General features: G+C 39.6%; 2 protein-coding genes across 2 annotated transcripts; one reads left to right on the top strand and one right to left on the bottom strand.

Annotated features, from left to right (window-relative positions):
- Positions 1-465: 465 nt before the first annotated feature.
- LOC101157186 (mitochondrial calcium uniporter dominant negative subunit beta) lies at positions 466-15,699 on the top strand. Its single transcript, XM_023957439.2, has 8 exons — positions 466-797; positions 10,253-10,322; positions 10,417-10,584; positions 11,254-11,358; positions 11,472-11,632; positions 11,705-11,908; positions 15,284-15,400; positions 15,487-15,699. The coding sequence occupies exons 1-8, from the start codon at positions 687-689 to the stop codon at positions 15,562-15,564; spliced, it is 1,014 nt and encodes a 337-aa protein (XP_023813207.1). The 5' UTR covers positions 466-686; the 3' UTR covers positions 15,565-15,699.
- Positions 15,700-17,652: 1,953 nt separating this feature from the next.
- Positions 17,653-22,057, bottom strand: LOC144994423 (caspase-6-like). The gene is made up of 8 exons (XM_078952207.1): positions 21,896-22,057; positions 21,588-21,629; positions 21,163-21,196; positions 20,931-21,080; positions 20,718-20,794; positions 20,453-20,628; positions 20,137-20,287; positions 17,653-19,472 (listed from the first exon to the last, which is right to left on the bottom strand). Exons 1-8 carry the CDS (start codon positions 21,909-21,911, stop codon positions 19,240-19,242), a joined length of 879 nt encoding a protein of 292 aa, XP_078808333.1. The 5' UTR covers positions 21,912-22,057; the 3' UTR covers positions 17,653-19,239.
- Between the last annotated feature and the right edge of the window lie 690 nt (positions 22,058-22,747).

Genomic DNA, 22,747 nt, shown 5'->3' with positions numbered 1-22,747 from the left:
TTTATTCATAAAATTTGTTCTTTAGTGTGTCAAAGGTAATATATTATCTTATATATGGATATAGTTTCTTTTGAAATCCTTAAGAAAATCACCATAAAGGCCCTTTAATGTGGTGAATTGTAACTTTTTTAAAGAAAATAAAGTGAGAAAAAAGTGATATAATAGTCTGAAATATGATCATTTTAAGACTTATTATTTCAGACTTCATTTTCAGCATTTTTAGTGTATTTTGTTTCTTTTGTCTTTTTCTGGGTTTGTTGTGAGTTCAGTGGATTTCTGAATCGTGATGACTGTTTGCTAAGTGCCCACTGGTAATTAAGCAACTATCTTGGTGGTATTAATTTAATACTAATATTCATACAGCATCCAAAACAATATATCCAACCAGAAGGTGGAGTTTGACATGAATTATTGTGGCAACAGAATATGCTCAGCGTTTAAACGCCTTCCAACACAGCGCTTTTTGACCCAGCTTGGCTTGCCATACCCGGGGCAGCATTCCGGCGCGGATGTTTTAGCAGCTCGGTCGGGCTGTGTTGTTCCTCCGTGATCCGCGCTGTTATCGCATTCGTGGCTTCTTACATACACAATAGCCGGGCTCAGCAAGAAACTTTGAGCCCTTAAGGACATCGAGTGACGTAACCTTGTAGCGTTATGCCTCAAAGAGGCAGCTAAAACCCTTCAGGATGTCTTTCTCTGTGCGGATGATCGGCAAAGTTGGGACGAGACTTCGGGGAAGTCTTCAGACTCTTCACTGCGGCTTCACCCGTCCTCATCTGGCGACATTTCTAGAACAAGTAAGCGGGTGTGGGGGATCTGTGTGACCTGCTGCCATTAAGGGGTTTTACAACCATGCAGAGCTATTAGTAAACAATGTAACTTCTCAAAAAAAGATGGAGGTTCCTTCTTTCTGTTGTCTTTTCTTCCTCGGTTTCCTGTTATGCTATGTCCAGTGTTCTAAAACATGAGGTAGCCCGTCTTTTCTGGTTGTTCTTTCTCGTTGACAGAAGCTGGTTTATGAATATCTTAAGGAGAATGTTGACTACTTTTACTGGATCCCTCACATCTTTTCATTTCCGGTTCCAAGCTAACTTTTTTGATGTTTACATCAGTAGCATCCTTAAAGCATGACCCTAACATTGCATTATCTTCACCAACTCCATTGAAAATAATGTCTTTAGTGTTCTTGTAGCATTTTTTTAGGTTAGAGGGCAAATTAAGCTTAGAATTTTAATATCTAAGTATTTATTTGATCAATTCGTTGTGAATCAGGAGTTGAGGCTAAAATGCCTTTGGAAAAAGCTTCTACGGCAAGCCATAAGCTCCCTGCTCCGCTCCATTCCGATGCATCCACTGTCAGACAAATACATGTGTGTCCTTGTTTTCCTTGGCATCTGAAAATGCTAGGTTTGGTTTGTGAGGGGCTGTAAGCTAGTGGGAGAGTGTAAACAGATGGATGATGGGAAAAGGGGTGGGCTTACTTCTCGCCAATGGTCCCGCCCACAACTCAGAGGTGAATTTCTGATGAGCTACTGCTGCTTTGCAGTAACTATGTTCTAACAAATTATACAGGTTTTTTAAAAATTTGGGTAAAAACAGAAAATTCATAATTAACAACACTTTAAATAGATCAAAAGATGATTGGAGTGGGACTTTATGTCACACACACACAAAAAAAAAACTGTTCAGGCCTTTATCTAATATTTTTCTTTACTTTCTTTAAGTTTCCCAATAATAAGTGATGGAAAATTCATCATCTGTTACCTGCTGCCCTTCATCCACCAACATCACTCCCTTGTCCAAGAAGAATTAGTGCACAAATAAAGCATCCAGGATTTTAGTGCAGCAGGAAAACGCTGCAGGATGGGAAACCATCAGAGCTTCACCAAACGGTTGATAAAGTGGGAATCTGCACACGCCGTTAAACTCATGGGTTGTTCAATTTGAACGTCCATCCTGCAAACCTGCAGTAGTGAAAGGTGCATTAATGCAGATAGAACGGCAGGGCCTCTCTGCCAAATGTGCTCTTATATTCTGCTTACCGAGTGAATATACTGACATGCAGTGTGTGGGATTGAAGGTCATGACTCACTCCACATCCCAGGATGACTAAAAAGGGGGGATTCTATTTTTAGTTTGAATCCTATGGAAATCAAACTTTTTTATTTTATTTCTGATTTGATGTGGCATTCATGCTAACAGCCTGCATGCCAGATGGAGGTGATCAGACTCAGTGCTGTGTATGCAAGCTTGAAAATTCCATACAGCGGTAATCCTTTAACATCAGGAACCAGGAAAACATATTTGCAAAGTAGCATCTGCAGCGCAACCTGTATTTACATGACTGCTGCATTTTGCACAAAGGTTAGCAAGATGGACAGAAAATTCTGGGCGTTTCTAGAACCCTTTTTTAGATGTTTTTTTTGGAGTAAATTATATAATGATATATTGCATTGCAAAGATAATTTACTTTATGAATAAAAACAAGTAAAAAATTAGTATTCCACATCTTCAGCACAAATTTTGCCCAGCAGAAATGAATCAAAATGTTTGGTTGTTTTGCTGAACATTTTGATTAAGATACATGTTATAGACATAGATATAGAATATTTTACATCTTAAATCCATATTGGAGCCACACTGCATGTGAACTGCATTATTTCTGTATTTGACTCTGCACAAATTGGCAGAATCCTGCCACTGAATCAGCTCAGGACGTAACAAGGAAAAGAGCAGGAAGCAGCTTTTCAGATAAAATTGCATCACATTTTGCACACTAGTGGTAAAAATAAATGCCAAAGCACTCTTTCTAAGCTGTAGATGTGCCCCACCTACAGTTGGCATGTTACCAGCTTCCTCTTAGCCACAACTTTTGTTTGTCTTTTTGGTTTGCGACCAAAGAAGTGGCTAAAAAATGTTGGCAGTACGAAGATAAAACGATCTTCACTAGCAATCAGAGGAAAACTGTATTCATCTATCACAGTGAAGTTGGACACACTTCAGTCAATTCATTGATTTTTATCTCCTGGCTGTTTTTTTAAAATGGCGCCGGTTCAGCTTCTGTTGTAGATCAGCAGCTTGTTGGTGTGTGTGTAAACACATCTATGAAGGGAAAAAAAACAATGAATAACAATAAATAAAATGTTTAAGATATAGAAAAGTATATTTGCATAATAGTTCAATAAAAAGTAAACCTTATAGAAGAGTTTATGTGATAGTAATGACTTCACTAAGAGGACATTAGGTTCTAACAGCAAACTGTGGGGTGACAGTGGTGTGAATGCTTTTTTTTGTTCCTCTTTTTCTTTGTTTAACAGTTTTTGCCCCTAGTCATGTCCTGACCATGTGATAAGACGAGGAAAAGGTGATCCGTCCCTTTATTGACTCAAAGGAGTAGAGGCGTAAAGCTCTCCTGTTTTAAGGATGGAAACATAAGCTGTGTTTACATGGACAAAAGTAATCGGACAGAATGCCTGATCGGAAGAAAAATGTTTCATGTAAACGGAATAGTCTGCCCCAATCAGACTCGTTCGGATCAAAATTTAAATTCCGACGGAGATAGGTGGGTTATGCCGATTGTTGATCCGATCGTTGTTCATGTAAACAGTTTATTCCGATCGTGTGTCACTACTGCTCTGGTTTAACATCATGCATAGGCGGTGTTTCGCTCCAGAGAAAGTTTTGGAGCTGTTTTATGATATAATTTTTTGCAGGTTCGAGGGAGGTAGGCACTGAGCAGAAACAAATGACTCAAAGACTGCAAGCTAGAATAAAATGTGTCTTTTTATTCCCCGCTTCAAAACAGTCACACAACATAACACAGGAGTTTAAGCCATGCAGTTTCAACAGAAAACATTTCATCTGCCCCTACCGTGACACACGGACTGGAGAGCCAACAGTCCCGATAGAGTGGCTTGAAACAAAACTCCGGCTGGGCGTTCGTACGTAACCCACAGCAGACTCTGAATAAAGTTGGGCTTCCTTATCTTTTATATTCTTTGATGAGCGTGAGGAAAAGGAGGGCCGGTCCCTTCCCGCAGGCTCACCCTTTACGTAGACTCATCCTATACCATCATAAACATGTCAGACTATCTTCTACAGAGCACTCCTTTTACGGGTCAGTAACATAACAGGATAGGATAAAATTCTAAACATTGTCAGGATATGCTCTACAGAGTCCTCCCTTAACAGGATAAAACTTTATATTAAACATTCCTTTTGGGGGTCAGTCATAGAAACATCATAAACATATCAAGACATTCTCCTTTTTTGGTTATTAGCAACATAGAACCTTATATAAGAGTACATAAGAGTTTACATAAGTATTCCTTTTTTGGATGGTCAGCCACAGAACATTATCTTTAATGCAGGGCAGAAGGCTCCCCCCCCCTGCCTACAGTGCATTGTCCATCTCAGGAGCTCAAACAGGACCGACCAGCTTCTCCGCGGACGCCCGGTGCAAAGCACTGACGCTGACTCTGCGCTCCGCCTCGCCCTGCGGGCTCTTTGATCTCCCTTCCTATGTTCTCAGACACCTTCTCCCCCAGACGCGGCTGCCGGTGGACGGAGTGAACCGTGTCTCTGAGCAGAGAAGTCGGACTTAATAAATTTTGTGTTTGAGGGGAGGGGAGGATGCTTTTTTACGTGTGGGAGACTTCGGACTGCCATCTGTCCTGCAGCTCTATGTGAATGAGCAGCCGAATTTAGGAGAACAATGTCTCCCGTCTCCCGGACCGCCAGCTTACTCAGCGGCTTTGGGGTAGTGTGTGAGCTTTTTAAAGCAGAAATGCCGCTCAGTCCTTAGAAACTGTTCAAACAATCACTAGGATTTGTGTCCCGACAAAATAAAGGCTGATGTTATTCCCACATATTTACGTGCAGCCAAGATGCAGATTGCAGCATTTCCCGCATCCATTTATGTTAATCAAAGGCTAAATGTTGTTGTTAGCGCGTGTTAGCCTTCTCCTAACCGTTCTTCCGGCTCCGTTCTTTCACAAAAAATCACTGACCACACAGATTAAAAATAAAATGATGAGCGAACAGGCGCTTCATATTATTCATAATATTAATAAAAGCATGTTTAGAAGATCATCTCATATATTACGGAGCTGCTCAATAGATGTATGTAGCCCCTCGGGTTGTTTACATCGGGACTCATTTCCTCTTTATTTATTCCGACTGAAAGTGAGACCATGTGAACGTTTGTTCTAATCGGAAAAAGTTTTTCTGGGCCCATGTAAACGGTTGAATTCTAATCTGACCATTGATCCGATCAAGTTATTTTGCACATGTAACCGCGGCTATATTCTTCACGCAAAGCAGGAAGGATACTGTTCTTTTATTCGTCTTTTGTGCTTCACTTCAGACACAAATAAAAACCTTCTGAGGGCACTTATCGCATTCATAAAACCCCTAAAGACCCACTCCGTTCAGAAAAACATGTTCTTGGTGGTTTTAACATGTTTTCAAGAGCAGAGGGAAAAAAATGCCACAGGTTCCCTACCCCTTCCCATTCCGATGCTTCCATTTATAGACTAATAGATCCATGTACGTCTTTGCTCCTCTGAGCTGGCATCTGACTCCAAACTGTATTGCTCCAGTGATGGATAGCTCCATCATTGCTCGCCACTTTTGTTGTACTGGTAATGTTAGGTTGGAAGTGTGAGGGGCTGTGAGCTAGTGGGAGACAATGTAAGCAAAGGGATGATGGGAAGTAGGAGCAGGCTTACTCGGCACTGACGGTTTTGCCCACACCTCAGAAGCACAACCAATGAGCTCCAACCGCTCTGCAGAAACTATGTCCTGGAAAACGACACAGGTTTTTAATTTTGGCTAAAAATGTCCTAATCATAATTAAAAGACCACTTTTACAATAGATCAAAAGATGATCGCAAACTAAAAGCGAATCTTCCAACACACTGTATATCAATGAAGGTGGGCTTTTTTTTTTAAAGTCTTTAGCTATAAGGCATTTTTCTTTGCTGATTTACCTTAGGAATTGTTGTTACACCCCCCTTTTCCTTCCCCATTTAGCACCCTACCAGATTTGTTCATTCTCCTTACTTTGCTAACTGCAGTGGGTCATTAAGTGGCCATAGGAAGATGTATGGCTCAGTGCAAATCATTTCATGGTGCGGTGCCCACCGTTCTCAATCACACCGGCGACAGGAAGCAATCTCTTTTCTTTTCGCATTCGTGGTTATTCACTGCAACCTCTGGCGTGGACTGTGTAGAATTTCTTTTTGTGTAATCGTGTCAGGTGTTGTGAATGAGGCTCAGCCACAAATGAGCGTCTCCTTCCCACACACTTGGCAAATTTGAAGGCTCTGGCGTGAGTGGGAGGAGACTCCCTATAGGAGGCCGTGAGGCAACAGACTATTGCTCACTTGTGACAGGATTCATAATGGACTGACCCGCTGAAAGACTGCAGTGAACATAAGAGCTGCTTGTCACCGTGATCATCACTCAAGCAGGAAGCGTTGGTGGGAGACTGCAGTTTGTCCCCGAAACTGTAAAGCCTCCCCCCCTCTGTTCTGTTCCCATCAGCTTGGTATTAATAAGGAATGTTTATCTCACGGGATAATCGCACCATTGCCTCTAGATTTCTGCAGGAAACAACAGCCAAAAGTAATGGTTTAATAATAGGTGGCAGATGTGCAGCATCGATCCCTGCTGCTTCAGGTTTGTGTGTTCGCCTGTTAGTTGTGTGTTTGTCATGTTTGGGCGTGTTCAAACAGAGCGATCTGGTCTGGCGTTACAGTCATGGGTGTGTATGCAAACAAGTCATTCCAGGGAAACTCAAAGTTTAAGGCAACTAAAAGTGCTTCAGTAATTCAGACACAGTTGCCAAACTACCTCTACCTATTATTGAGCTCTTTGCAAACTGAGGAAAAAATGTTCAATATTTTGGCTCTGCTTCTTCAAATACATTTCTATTTGACTCTCAGCCTTGACAAATGTCGGGTAAACAGCTGGTTTTATTCTACCAACAAATGTTTTTGCTAAAAAAAACAACAGCAAAACTTTAATGAACAAACACAAAATCCTATTTTAATTCAGATTGCTTTTCTCAAATGTCCATCAAAAGGCACAACACAAATCAGCAGTGATGGGAATGTTACTTTAAAAAAGTAATTGGTTGTAGTTACTCACACTTGAGCCAAAAAGTATTGAGTAAAGTAACTATTTTTGTGTTAATGTATAAAAACGTAGTTTTACAGGTTTTTGTTGATCAGTCTTTGCCAGTCTAAACATGTATTTGCGTATAACGATTTTGTTCACAACAACGTTTAGATTAAATAAATCAACTTTAAAATCTTAGAAAACTGATCATGTAAACATTTGTCATTTTCTGGATGTTGATCATATCTTTGTACCTGGACATAATATTTACTCTAGAGCATTGACTGTATAAGAGAACTGGACTGAGTGAGCATGACGTCACCCACAGGAAATGTTTTGCTTCTGGTTCCAATGAAATACAGTCAATCTGTCCTTGTGGATCCACATGTTTTTAACAAGAGTTAGCATTTATTAGGCCTGAACAATAAATCCCAAATTGTTGTTATCGCGATATCAAGCTGTGCAATACGTTTATCACAAAAGATGGCGAATGTTGCAATAATTGGTTACCATAAATGTGCCAAACCAGTCTCATGGAAGCTTGAAGTATTTAACAAATCAAATGAATCCCTTTATGAACTTGACCAATCAGAAGGATGCCTTCCTTCACGTTGTTGAATACTTTAAGTTATGTTGATTCTTATTTAAATTAAACTGTTGCAGTGAAAAGGAAATGATGTTTTTGGTTGTTTTTGTTATTTGTTCATGTATTGCAAGTTATATCATCATTGCAATATTGATCACTAATATTATATTAGTTTTGGGATAGGTGCCACGTTCTGGCCATCTGTTTTTCTAATCTGTGCACAGCTTACACTGTGCGGTCTTTGGCTGGTGCTTTACAATTTATGCAAACCAAATTGTCTACATTTTACAGACATTTTCCCTTAAAGAAATGGTCAGAAAATTACATTTAACATACTTAATACCTGAATGCTGCTGGCTAAAAATTCTGCTCAGACGATGCATTTTGAAATGCAGTCTGGGCGTAATTTTCAACAGCTGGCAGGATCTGAAGGACCAAATACTGCAGGCAGAGTTTTGAATCGGGTTAATAATATTAGTTAACATTCGTTTTCTACATTTATAATTTTAATTATATTATAATTTCATATAATTTAATAACTTTTTAAACACTTCTATTCTTTGACCAGTGCAATTAAAACACTATTAAAATCATATCTACTCTGCAGTCTTATGCGCACACGGTGTCCTTGTATCCTGTTAACATTTCTTTTTAATTGTTCATATTGCATCCAAAACAATGATGCTAGATGGAAAGCAATTTCCACATTTAAAACATTTGCTTTGATTCAAGAAAGAAGGACGTTTTTGGATCTTTGTGACTAGATAATAGTATAGTATAGTATATAGTATAGTAATGAAGATATGAAGCCAAATAACAAATCCAGTCTGTTAATCAAAATTCCAAACTGCTTTTTGTATTGTAATAAGAATTTGTGTACTCCTATCGGGCACCTTCCACACACGCGCAAACTGTGTTTCAAGCATATTCCAGTCGTAACTCCTTGAACTGTTATTGCTTGGTGTCAGATCTGCTATTTTCAATTGCACACATAAACCCTCCTTCACCTTATTCTAATGGAAAGCCTTTATCGATGTGAAAAATGCGTTGGAGTGGTTCATCTGTTTCCAAGCCATTGCTGCACAGCATGTGTCTGCAGCCAGTTCAAAATGTAAAAAAAAGAAACACAATGACTGTGGCAGTGTGGATGGAATATAAAGGAGTGTCTCTGCCCGTTTAGCATTCTGTGGTTATCTATGAGTTGTCTCAGAGTTGCACTGTACTGTCAGGTCACGTCATGCGTTGGTGCTGCAGAGGTTTATTGACAGTAACACTTTTTTATTATTATTTTTTTAATATAAATAGCTTTTAAGAAATGTTTGTACTGTTCAGAATGCTTTTAACGCTTTTGAAAATCCACTTTTATTTTTATTCAAAGTTCATTTTTTTGTAATTTTCTTGTCTTCATTATCAGACAAAATTTGTTTTGGGATGAAAATTTGGTAGTTGCATGGGGTGTGTAGTGATCGGCGCTCTTTCCTCACAGCAGAAGGCCCCGGTTCAAATCCCGGCGGGGACCTCTCTGGGTGGAGTTTGGGTGTTCTCCTGGTGCAGGGGTTGGGTTTTTCTCCGGGCTCTCTGGCTTTTCCCCACAGTTCTCATACGTGTCTCACAGATGAATTGGAATCTCTAGGTTGCCCATAGATGTACGTGTGTGACCCTGCGACAGGCCGGCGACCTGTTTAGCGGGTACCCCACCTTCACCGGACAGCCGTGTTGGCTCCAGCAGCCCCGTGACCCCTGAAGGGTCACAGTGGAGTCCTAAGATGGATGGGAATTTGACAAATAAATCCATATACCATCGAACGATGTCGGATTGTAAATCCAATTGATATAAGCTTAAAAAACGAAAGTAAGGGAAAAAAGTAGATCAGTTCAACGATGCTCAGAAAAAAACAAAAATTACAATTTTACATTAGAAAAGGTTTGTGTAAAATCTGAAGCTGAAGTTGGAGGATTTATTCTATTTACTTAGAGATGCATTTCAGGACCTGATGACTTCTGTTTGACGAGTTACCACCGTTGTTTTTTTTTATCACTGAATTATTTCTAACCTATTTATGATTTTTTTGTACTTAGTCTAAGGTTGTATACAACAAAAACTGACTAACAGTCAGATTAAGTACCTAACAATACATTCACATAGCAAAACTCCCAAATTCAGCTTTAATTACAAACTGGATGGGCTCCATCCACTGACACACTGAAGTGGAAAGCCCCCCCCCCCAGCATCTGCAGCCTTTTCCTTATCCGTGTTCTGTGCATCGTCATGAAAACGGGCAACTCTGGAGGTTCTTTTAACTCAGTTAAAAAAAAGAGAAAAGACACTGATGGGATAAAATAAGAAGTGATTGTAATACATGATCAGATAGAAGTCTGAAACCAGGTCTGGCGGTCTGTGAGCGCGGCCATCTTCAGGACGATCTATTCACTCCTAGGTGTCTGCTGACGCTGCAGTTAACTGTGGGAGGGGCCTGTTGGCACAGAGGGTAAGCTGTGTTATCTCTCTTTTCTTCCATTCATTGAGTCTGTATTTCTGTTCAGGTTCATCACAGACATGCTGCCCTTGGAAGTCGCAGAGCTCTTCTCTTCAGCACACTAGCTCCCTCTTGTGGTAAAACTATGTTATTACTGAGAAACTGATATTTAGAAGTAGGCCTTTTAAGGGCTAATGACAAAAAAGACAATTCTGTTTGCTTTTGTTGTAGACTTGTCTTTGGAGTATAAACATGGCCGTCTGGTGCTGGAGGTGCCACTGCCATCCAGACATGAGAAGTGTCTGTTCTTCCTCAGGCCCATGCTGATGAATGTGGGAGATCTGATCACGGATCTGCAGCGGGAGGACTCTGGGCTGACAGCTGCTGTTCTCTCCAAAGGTGTGGCACCAAGAATCCTGCAGTGCAGGCTGGAGGGGATAGCCAAGCCTGGGCTGGTTGGTCCAGTTTGATCAATCTGTGAGAGAAATGCCTCCCTGTTTCTCTCAAGCAAAATATTTTACCCCTCAAAAAGGTTTTAGGAAAATTGTTAAATTGTTTTACTTTCTAAAAATAAAAATGGCAACTTTTTTTATTTCTAAGTAGAGATTTCTGCCTCAAAATAGGATTTATGTCATCTTTTTCTTAGACTAAATGTGCTTCAGGCAGCATTGTATCATGTTGTGTAAAGCTTTTGTTTGCTTAAAAAAAACTGATGCGTTGGATCTTTAGAAAGTGTTTGATCTGGACATCTGAGGAGAAAGTCGACTGGTTTTAGATGAGAAAAAAAAAAGTAAAATGTTTTTGACTTTCAAGCTTTAGTTTGTGTACTGCTGCATTTGAGGAGAGATACTTGAGAAATTAGATCTGGAATTGAAGCTGCAGCACATCTAATGAAAAGACATGAGACGCTCCAAGTCCAAGTGACTAGATTACTTTTTTTTCATGGAACTATTTCAGAAAAAGATGCAAGTTTGGCCTGTTGAGAACCAGTCTTTGAAAGGATTTCTATTTTACGGTAAATCTCTATGAAGTAAATGAATGTTCTATTAACTTCCTCCATCCTCACAGATGGGGAGCGTGTTGCTAACTCCACGCTAATAGAAGCCCTCCTGGGCAAAGACTTCCTCCTCGTCATTAATGATGTTTGCTACAACGTCTGCCCTCCTGAAAAAGGTAAAGCGCACTCCTCTGCCTCCAGATTCAATCGCTCCAGTTAGCTCTTCTTTCTTGATGAGCTAAGCTTTCAGGTGGAATGATCTCATCCCTTTGCTTTCCCTCCTCCTCAGTGTTTGCCACCAGTGAGCATGCCACGGACATAGAGGACATGAAACATGTCGTGCACCTGCTGCACACCGCTCTTCACCTGCCTGAACACCACCTTCTGAGAGAGAGGCAGTTGCTGGAGAAACTGGACAACCTCAAACAGGAGTTAACACCTCTGGAGAAGGTATGAGCATCAAAGTGCAGCTTTTTACATCCACACTCCTCACTTTTCCCTTCTTCTTTTTTTTTTGTTCAGATGAAGGCACAGCTGTCCCAGACAGCTGAGTTCCACAGCTCCAGGGTTCTGTGGACCGGCATGGCGCTGCTGTCTGTTCAGGGCGGGGCCCTGGCTTGGCTCACCTGGTGGGTCTACTCGTGGGACGTCATGGAACCGGTCACTTACTTCATCACGTATGGGACCAGCATCGGAATTTTCGCCTACTATGTTCTGACCAAACAGGCAAGAGCAGATTCTCTTTTTTCCCCCGCGGTTTATAAACGTCTTCATGTAAAGGATGACTTTACATTTTCTCCTGACTCACTCATCAATATTAGATCGGAAATTGTTTCAGATCTGATTCCTGTAAGTTTCACCCGAAACGCAAAATGAACGAACAGTTTACTATTTTTGATTTTTGCTTATATAATTTAGTAACAAAAGGAGCCCCTTTAATCCTAATGCTCTGTAATTATTGATCAGATATAAGGCTGTATTACTCTGGACATTTTTCCTTAGACATGAACTTTCTAACATCCTAACTAAATGAATTCTTTGTCTTTTGGCTGCTCCCTTCATGTGTCGCCACGGCGAATGCTCTGCATCCTCCTCGCTCACAACAACCACCCTCATGTCCTCCTCGACTACATCCCTAAACCTTCTCTTTGCTCTTCCTCTTGGCTTCCTTGTTGGAAGCTCCTATCTCAGGATCTTCTTATCAACATAATCACTGTCCCTCCTCTCAATGAGTCCAAACCATCTCAATCTGCTTCCCTGCATTTATCTCCAAAACATCTGAAGCTACGTTCACACCGGCCTCGGCAACACGCCTTTCAAGCAGCCACTTCCAATATAAAGTCTATGTAAATCTACATAAATGCACGTTTTGGGCTTCCACGTTAAAAAATCTTGTGTTTACACTTGTTGCGTAAGTTTCCAGTTGAGGGCTTTACGTACAAAAGACGCGTCCATTGAATGCTAGTTGAAGGTTGACCAGGTCAGACTTTGACCAATCAGGGCTTTGGATTTGGTAGTGACTTATGGATGGCATCCTTTTACTTCACAGGGGAACCAATTGTTTAAAAATTGATCAAAAAGAGAAATTAATAATTGCGGTTTGTTCCCTGCCGGAATTCTATGACATCAAGTCTTTCATGAATCGGAACAGAGCTGTAAAAGAAAAAGCCTGGAGCAAGATTCCTGAGATTTGCACCGCTTCAACATTTCACACCAAGCCTCCTCCAACTGCGGCATGCTTTAGTAGAGTGTTTTTCAACCGAGATATTGTCAGGTGTGCCGTGGGAAATTACCCATTTAAAAACATTTACCATCGCCAAGATATCAGCTCTTTGTTCATCCAAACAGACCCTGATAAAATACTGAGTAGTTATGAATATAAAAGACCGTACAGTACTTTTTTCTTTCTGTTTATTTGATTCTATTAAAGACATTTTGATAAGAATGACGGTACCGCAATTTAGCCACAGCTCCAGCTCTGTTTTTGGAAAAGTCCCACCCCTTTAACTGTCTCCACCAATCAGTCTTGGAGGCTTAATCACACGTCATCAGTCTGACCAATCAGAAGTGGTTAAAGTCTTCACTTCCTTGTTCAGATTTAGCTCATAAAGTCTCTTTCTAAAGTTCTAACAAAAATACCAGCTAAAGCTCGTCTTTAGCGGTGTAGCTTTCTGCAGGATCTGATATCAGACCGTGGAACAAGTGAACAAATCAATGAAGCACAAAGAAGTGAGTCTGTCTGGCATCTGCGTCGGTTTTGCACTACATCTCCCATGATGCATTGTGTTAAAGTGACAGCATTTCTGCCTTACAATGAGTCTTCCCTTAAACATCTTGAAACCACAACAAACACACATCAAACAGTTTTAAATTTTCTTGATGAAATCAGAGGTCAACAGTTTACTTCTCCTTCAAAGTTTGTGTTTATGACAGCCAAACATCCCAGAGTTTGGTCGAAGTTCTAAATGAAACACTTTTCTAACAACGTCTGGATTATTTTATATGTTAAACTTAAGAAGTAATAACATTTAAGAAACAGGATTTAGGTGAAGTGGCCATCAGAAACACTTTAACTAAATTGAAATAATTTCATCATCTAAAAAGAAATAAAAGTTTTTTGTTAAAGTGTTCAAAGACTTCATTTTTGATTAACATGTTCACTTTTTGTGTCGCTACAGAAAACATAAATATAATGTTGGCTTTTTCGTGTGTAAAATTTCAAACATATTGTGATCATATTGTTCAAAATTTACAGTTGCCTTTTCAACTTTTAAAAAATAAATCACTATTTAGAAAGAATCTATTTGTATTTTGTGAGGTTACATAAAATTGAATGTTAATAAACTGAAGGGGATAAACAGCTACCAGGGTAAAATTTAAAATAATTTAATTGAAAATTAATACTGAATGCTAACTTAACTATTATTACAACTTTTAGAAAAATACAGCTGCAACTTCCAGCTTTTTTCTCCACAGATTGTGGAGGGACTGTACATCAATACAGACCATAGAGTTTCTCCTTTTTTGAATGTTTTTGATGCTGGTGTGCAGCAGGATTTTTGTCAAGGATAAAGTGTGCCCTGGCTCAAAAAAGGTTTGAAAAACAGATCTAGTAAACCGTTCTTAAACACGTGTGACGTGCCCGATGTGACAAGTAACATATCATGAGCTGTTCCTCTGATTCCTGATTCTTTACATCTTTCTCCTCCAAAGAGACCCTCAACGTCTTCAGCTCTGCCTCCTGTCTGTTCCCTACAGCCTAGTCCGAATTCCTTCACTGCTCTCTGCATAGTGAGCACTATATAGTGTGTTCACATTTTGTAGTGCTGTCCAAATCTACAATTCCAAAATCCAGTTCCCTAGAAATTTCCCAGAAGTCTCTGTGAAAAACTAGTGTGCTTTGATGCTCACTAGATTAGAGAATATAGACCAGAATGCATTGTGTTTGAACACATTTTCACTTTTTATAAACCAACCACATTTTCATCATCAGAACACAATGGATTCATAAATAGTCAGGAAACATGACATCGTGTCTGGCACTTAAAAAAAGAAAAAGTAGGGAGCATGGTGTCGGAAATACTGTAAAAATCCAGAGCACTAGATAGTTTTTTAGTTGTTGGGGACAAGGAAGGGAATTCAGACGTAACCAGAGTCTCTAGACCAACAACACGGCTGCTCTCTTCGGTCTTTATTATTTCTGACAATCCTGTCAGACATGACACCTGAAACCTTTCTCCACTGCCTGCAGCATCCTTCCAACAAACATGCATATGTATTCCTGTGTGACTGGTTTGTTGATGTTGTTTTTTGTCAGCTTTGCTAAGGAAAGAACCACAACAAAAAGTCCTTTACTGGTCAAAAAGCTGCGGCTCTGGAAGCTTTTTCTCTGTCTTTTTATAGGACACATGCATTGTGGAATTAGCTTTTACGTTAGATTGAAACAGTTATCATTTAGACACCTAACAAGCTTGGAGGAGTCTGATTGAAAAAGCTTCTGTCATTAAAAGGCTACTGTAAATAAGACATTAGATCAGCTTTGGAGGATAATTGTAGTTTTTTCTTTTAAAGCAATAATGACTGTTTGATTCATTCCCACAGGATTATGTATATCCAGATGCCAAAGACAGACAGTTCCTGCATTACTTTTATAAGGGGGCCAGAAAGAGAAGATTCGACGTGAAAAGATACAATGAACTGAAGGAGGAACTAGCTGAGGTTGGTATGACATTTCTGTTTTTAGAGTGAATCACGACAATTACCAGTTCCTGAGCGAAAACACCTTTTTGTTTCTGGTCTGTCAGGTGGAGGAGGATCTGAGGCGTCTGAGAAATCCAACCCAGCTTCAGCTGCCACTAGAACAGATCCAGCCAAGGCCATAAACCAAACCTGAGATCAATGTCAACACAGTCAAACAGACGCTTCCCTTTTTTCATAATAATCTGGAATTCAGAGGATCATGAGTTGTTTAGTGTTGTGATGCCAACAAATATAATAAAAAGGTGTTTTTTTTCCAACATGTCAGTTTGTTGTTTCACATAGAACTTGAAGGCGAAATGAAAGTTGAAATGCAATCCTTGGCAGTTAAAAAAAACTTGTAATGAAGCCCAATTTCTTTAGCCTCGTCACCTTTCCATAAACATGCGTGCTTGATTTATGACTTTTGGTTTTTATGCTTGGCTCTTAACCGTAACAAAAAATGAGGTGAGACAAAGACAATTTTAGCATGCACAGAGTTTTTAATAAGTTTAATATCCCTTGTTCTATCCTTGGCACTTTAACATTGGGAATTGGGTCATCTAGACCCACTAGACCAGGGGTGTCAAACTCATTTTTACCGAGGGCCAAATCAGCATAGTGGCTGTCTTCAAAGGGCCAGATATAACTTATACATATAGCTAAATGTAATGAAAAGAAAATGTAACTACTCCTTGATGTAAAAAAAAAAAACATTATTTATGTATTATAACTGTTTAAAGTGGCAATTGAAGTTGCACAGAAAACATATGTCTGCTTGTTACTCTACCATAAATCCTTTTAAATTTTGACCGCTTATTAAAACCCACATAACTCCATTAATGAAGGATCAGACTGTCCAAGTGAATAAAGAGAAATAACATAAAACTGAGCTGCAAAGATCATGTATTACATTTACATTTTGTTTTAACATTTTTACAATGTTACAGTTTGTAATATTTTACAAAAAAGGCAGCACACAGCCTCGCATCCAACTGATGGTTTGATGACAACAATTTGTCAGCAAACTCACACAAGACCTGCAAAAACTGAATAATTACAACAGTAGCTACACATAAATAATATGTAATCAACTAAAGAAACATTTTATTTTAAGAAATTAAAAACTCTTATGCTCTCGCGGGCCACATAAAATAACATGGCGGGCCACATTTGGCCCCCGGGCCTTGAGTTTGACACGTGCACTAGACAGTGCTCTGAACCTTTTTTCTTCAACGATTTGTGATCTTCACTGGTGTCCATGGATTACATGAAATCTGTCCACCTTTATCCACCTTTGTCTTGGTAGGGAGAACATATCAATGGTCATCTTGACCCCATAGGATAGCACAAGGGATATAGTAACAAAATAAAGCAAAAAGGTGTGGTGTTGCAGGGGTGTGTGAGTGTAAGCTTGTGGATGGAGTATAAAGCAAACCAAGGGCACCCAACTCCCAAGGTTGCATGATGACCGGAGCAGAGTTGTTGCAAAGACCTGAACCACGGCAGGAGCACAAAGAGGGAGAGACACAGAAGAGCCCTTAGCCCTTGTGCTATCCTATGACCCAACTCTTACATTGATGTGTTCTCCCTACCATGATAAAGGTGGATAAAGGTGGAAAGATTTCATGTAATCCATGGACACCAGTGAAGATCACAAATCATTGAAGAATAAGGGTTCAGAGCACTGTCTAGTGGGTCTAGATGACCCAACTCCCAACGCCTAGGATAGCACAAGGGGTAGGCATTTTTACATTGGGGGTAAGGTCAAGGGTAAATTGCCTAGGATAGCACAAGGGTTTTAATTGCAGTCTTATTTCCCAGCATCTGTGCAGGAGGGAATAAAAAGGGCAGGAACCAAGAACACATCCACATGGCCCTGGGCTGCTAGAGTGTTTGGATGTGTGTTATGCACAAGAGATGCCCAAAGCGCTTTACAGTCAGCAACCTTTCACCAGGAGCAATGTGGGGTGGGTAGGGCCAGAACCAAAACTGCTATATCCCGATCAGGGGACAGCTGTTCTAGTTCTGCACAACCGCCCTGCTTCATGTTTTCCTTATTTCTGTGTAGTTAGAGATTTTTCTTTTTGGTGTGGCTGTGTATGTGCTCAATGTTCTAAAACATTGTTAGGCATCATCGTTTTCTTTTAATTCTATTTTCTATATAGTAGTTCTGTGTTTCCAAGGAAAAACTTGTAAACCATTTCAAAACAAATAAAAGATGCACTCTGTCATTTAAAGAATATTTTTTATTTCTTTCCCAATTAAACACACTGAGAAAAAAAACCAGAGATTAAAACTGTTACAGTTTTACCCAGAAAGTCACAACAGTAGAGCAACAGTTTTCAGCACAAGACAAATGTGCTGGATGTCAGACCCACATCACAACATTGTGGAAAAGGAAAAAGAAAGCAAACACAGTCCTCCCTGAGATTTTTCTACAGTAGTTTGTTTTAACCAACGCGGTGCAAAAATGCATTATTCAAAGTACCATGAACTGCTGCGACAACAGCACAATCATGAATTCCCTTTTAAAGAAGTGGCTTGGAATGGCAGTGGGTGTCTTTCTATGGGTGTGTGGTGCTGTGGTGAAATATTTTTCTCTAATGATTGCTCCTTTTAAAGATCCTTGACAACTAAGCTCACCTAAACATAGCTAAAGATATATATGTCAAAACTACATGCCTGGAGTAAAAACTGAATGCTGCAGAGGTAGAGGAATTTAGCTGAATCATCAGCTACATCTGAGCCCTTTTTGAATCACTGTCAGCAACCAACACCTGAGCATAATAAAGAGGTGGACAGCAATGGTGAGTTTGGTATTAATAAAAAACTTAAATGAAGGTTATTATTGTTTTGATAAACTGACAAACTACATCAGGGATGCATTTGCATGAAAAAGTACAAAACTGTAAAGGAGTTAGAAAAACAGGCATCGTCAGCACCATTAACCCTTGTGCTATCCTAGGCACTTTAACATTGGGAGTTGGGTCATCTAGACCCACTAGACAGTGCACTGAACCTTTTTTCTTCAATGATTTGTGATCTTCACTGGTGTGCATGGATTACATGAAATCTTTCCACCTTTATCCACCTTTATCATGGTAGGAAAACACGTCAAAGTAAGGGTGGGGTCACCTAAGATAGCACAAGGGTTAACCTGAATTCCAGCAGGGTTCATGGTATTGGACTGCATATTCTCCACACTATTGCTTACAAGAGAGTTGTGATCTGAAAAGTCTGTTTGCTGGTCTTCTCCACAGCATCAGGACTGAAAATGGGGCCATTTCTGTAGTGCTCTAGAGCAGTGTTTTTCAACCTTTTTTGAGCCACAGTTCACTTTAACCTTGACAAAAATCCCACAACACACCAGCATCCAAAAATTTAAAAAAAGGAGAAACTCAGTTTGTATTGATCTACAGCCCCTCCACAATCTCACGTGCATTTTTGTGATAATTGTGGCAGAAAAAGCTGGAAGTTGCAGCTGTTGACTGTGACAGAAAATATGATGGGGGAGCCAAAAACTCCCTGCTTCGAGCTCTCAGCTACAGGGGAGGGGAAGGGGGGCGGGGCTGCTATGCACCAACGATCACAACACAGAGACACATTTCTAACTAACTACTGCTGCTCTACAGAAACTATGTCCTGAAAAAGAGGACAAAAGTTTTTGATTTTGACTGAAAACAGCATAATAAAAAATTAAAAGAATTCTCTTGAGTGTTTTCAAATAACTCAAAAGATGATCGGAATGGGTCTTTAAGGATATAGAGTTAAAAAAATGTTTTTTAATCAATTGATTTTCTAACCGTGACCTGACACTGTTACTTTTTCTTGAAGTACAGCTTCTTGGTTAACATGGAAGCAAAACAAGGAACCTGTTTTTTCCCAATAGCATTTGGGTCTCTACTCATCCCCACACTTCTCATCGCCACTTTTCTGTTGACCAGGGTGAGTAACTCTGTGAACTCGAGGGAATCTCCGTACTTTCTGAGGAGCTCGCACAGATCCTGAATGTACCAGGAGCCGTTGATCGTCTCTCGATGGGAATAGAAACCTAAAGAAACAAAACAAGGCCAATAAAAAAAGGCACCGACTGAGTTGTGCAGTGATTTTTCTTTTGATAATCATATGCTTTAGTCATATTCTTTCCTGATCTTATAGAGTTACTTAAAAAAACCTAAATCTCTTAGAATGTTATTGCTCTTTAATGAGACTTAAAAAGTGATTTGGTTCAATAATAAACATTTCAAGTATTTTAAATAATGCTTCTTCTTTTTGGCCAAGGAAACATTGACCAAGCAACGTTTCTCCTATTTATTTTCCTCCATTATTATACAAAACTCAGTTTTTTTATCATTACATGTAAAACTGTAACATGTACAGCAAGTTCCATTAAAGGCTTGGAAATGTGAAAGTGCTACAAATACAACGAGAGAAAAGGTGTTCAAACTATAAATCCATTAAATGTAGAACTTTTAATCTAGGAGACAAAAAGGGGGAAGTTGCAAGTTAAATTATATAAATTACTTCTTCCAAAATGACAAAAACCTGTTTATTTTGCCTGAAATACTGTAATATATTGATCTTCTAAACCCGTTTTGTCCCTTTCAGGGTCACCGGGCTGCCAGAGTGCACACGGCCACTCGTGGCCTCAAATTTATTTGATAAAAGCCGTAGAAAATCTGACAAATAACTCTTGAGTAACTGTCTTAACTCACCTTCAGCTACAGAGTAGCACATGATGAAATCAGCTCCAGCAGGAAGTGTGTTTACTGCACTGGCATCCACCACCACCTCATTAATCACCTGCTTGGCGTCAACAGCATCGGTGATAACCACTGGAGTGTCATGTTTGTCTCCACGACACGCCTGCAGACAAACTTTGAAGTATTAATTTCATATTTTCCCTAAAAATGGGACAGCCAGAAGTTTTTCCAAGGCGGCAGGAGACTGTTGGCTTGATTAAACAAAACAACTAGTAGATTTTTGAGTGCACCCCCTAACAGTTTAGACATCTGTATTGTTTAAATGTACCTGAAAGATGAAGATCTTGGGCTTTCCTACGAGGCTCGGACAGTTGTCTCCTCTGAACGCGGCTGTGATATCCTGGATGTTGATCATGCCGTCGTAGGTGTAAACGCAGTTGTTCTCGCCGTGGCTCAGGAAGACCAGCAGGAAGCAGTCGGCATCAGAGTGATCCTCCTCAGAAGCTAGTGGGAAACGCATTAGTCAAACTTTGCTTAGTTTTACTGTCACATTAGCTCATGCAAGAAAGAGTAGAGGCACATGTCATTATTACCTTCATGGATTCTATCCAGGACATCTGTCTGTTTTGCATCGTCATAACTCCGGACGTCAAAATTTAAATCCAGGAGTCTATATGATAAACAAAAAAATGGGTTCAGGTGGAGCAAAATAGAAGCAAAGAAACCAAAATGTTTTCTGCAAAAAGACAAAACACGTTCAGACATGTTCTTCTAAAAACCACAGCGGTGGAGTGAGAGAGGGATACCGTTTCTCCAAGCTGTGGCGGTCAGCATTTGTTCCACTCCTGCTATTCATCCCCAGACGCCAGTAAAATCGCTCGTGGTTGAAAATGAGGGCCAGGCCTCGACGTTTGTGGGTCATCCTGTACTGCTCATTTGGATTCAAATCTGATGATCTGCCATCAAAAAAGAAAAAATATAATATGAATGAGTGTTTTCCCAAAAAGAAATCCATAAGAAAAAGAAAGAAGTCTTCACCTGTTGAAAGAATCCGTCTCAGTCATCTCAGTCTCTGCAAAAGACAACACAACATTAGATGACGTTCAGGAGACTGCAGGTTTTGCACTTAGATAGATAATTGCAGAGGAACACATTAAAAAAGTCGTCTAGTGGAGCAGTCTATTTTTAGTTCCTTTTATAGAAAATGCATAGACATCATCCTGTAAATTCTGTAATCAGCTGATTGGTGGATGAGTGTGCATCAAGTTAATGTAAAACAGAGGATAGCAATGGAGACTTTATGATGGTGGTTTTCTAGTTTTTCTTTCACAATTGAAGAGATTTATTAATCATAAATTGTGTTGAAAGTTGTTTCCTGTCTTCTAACCCCACTCGTGAATATCAGAGCAGTATTGAGCGAAGCTGCAATAATTAGCAGAGTTATAAAACAACAACGTACTCACCCATCTGCACAGTTTCTGTTTTGCTGTCCTTTTCAACGCTTCCTAGAAAGAAGACAGAAAAAAGAAAGAAGTTCTAACTTTAAAACCGCGTAACAACATTTTACTTGATCGTGTCATTTCAGCTGACTAAATAAAAATAAAACTGTAAAGTTTGGGAGAAAGAAACCCACAGGGATTGTCGTGAACACAACTTTATTGTTCATAAGAACCTAGCCAATTCTCGGAAGTGTAACTTCAAACTTGCTCTTTAGTGCCTCAAACAAAGTCGGAAGTTAAATATATTTCAAATTAATCATGTAAAACGTTACCTCCGTGGGTAGCCATGACAGATATATTCACAGTGCTTCTTTTCTCCCAAGAATCACGCACAAAAGTGGCGTTTACGAGCAAAACCTGCTTAAAAAACAACGAGCCCCACCTCCACGATGACGCTTATTGGCTGATACGCTTGTCTTAAGTCCCTCCTTTTACAGGAAGTGACACCGCAACAGCCAATCAGAGAGGACTTCCATTCCATTATATTACTAGTACATTTTCTTCCAGGATATGAGTCGTGTAAATCAAGCCACGCAGCGTCGTTGTTTTACCACAGACATTTATCAGTTAATTTACCCCAGGGAAAAGAAATATTTTCAGCAGTTGGACTTGCTAAGAATTTAGTGGAGTAAAAAAAAGTTCAGGGTCATATTTGATGTTTATTTTTCTTTACAGTATTTTCTGGAATATTAGTCAAGGTTTTTCAATACTTTTGTCAGGGATACAACTTACACTCAGGAGCGACTTATTTGTGATTTTTTTTTTCATATACTAATTTTTTTTCTCATAAACAACCGGTTGCCATTCAACCACTAACAACCGCTAGAGGGCACCATAGGTGCAGGTATCAGAATTATTGACTACTGAGAGGCAAGGCAGGAGAAAAAGCACCATCCAAAACAAACAGAATCTGACAGTTTTCTTCCAACTTTGTGATATTTTTTCTTATCCACATTGGTAAAATATTGCCTTAAAGATTAAATAAACTTCAAATGTACTACTTTTTGGGATGGTATGATGGAGATGGCAGTCTTTCTGTTTTCTCTAAGCTTTTTCCCAAAAAAAAAAAAATGTACAGGAATTACTCAAATAATGTTAATTCCTGCTCAATTTTCACGCTGCGG

This window comes from Oryzias latipes, chromosome 1 (assembly GCF_053564925.1).
Source record: "Oryzias latipes strain Hd-rR chromosome 1, Olatipes_Hd-rR_3.1".
NCBI classification, from domain to species: domain Eukaryota; kingdom Metazoa; phylum Chordata; class Actinopteri; order Beloniformes; family Adrianichthyidae; genus Oryzias; species Oryzias latipes.
Note: the sequence above shows the minus strand (reverse complement) of the source record. Positions and strands in the feature narration are given on the sequence as shown.

Excerpts from the sequence above, each read along its gene's own strand:
- LOC101157186 (XM_023957439.2), top strand. The coding sequence starts at position 687 with ATGTCTTTCTCTGTGCGGATGATCGGCAAAGTTGGGACGAGACTTCGG. Across the intron at positions 10,323-10,416 it reads CACACTAGCTCCCTCTTGTG|ACTTGTCTTTGGAGTATAAA; the intron begins GTAAAACTATGT and ends CTTTTGTTGTAG. Across the intron at positions 11,909-15,283 it reads ACTATGTTCTGACCAAACAG|GATTATGTATATCCAGATGC; the intron begins GCAAGAGCAGAT and ends TCATTCCCACAG.
- LOC144994423 (XM_078952207.1), bottom strand. Across the intron at positions 21,081-21,162 it reads GAGACGGATTCTTTCAACAG|ATCATCAGATTTGAATCCAA; the intron begins GTGAAGACTTCT and ends TTTTGATGGCAG. Across the intron at positions 19,473-20,136 it reads GTGCTACTCTGTAGCTGAAG|GTTTCTATTCCCATCGAGAG; the intron begins GTGAGTTAAGAC and ends TTGTTTCTTTAG.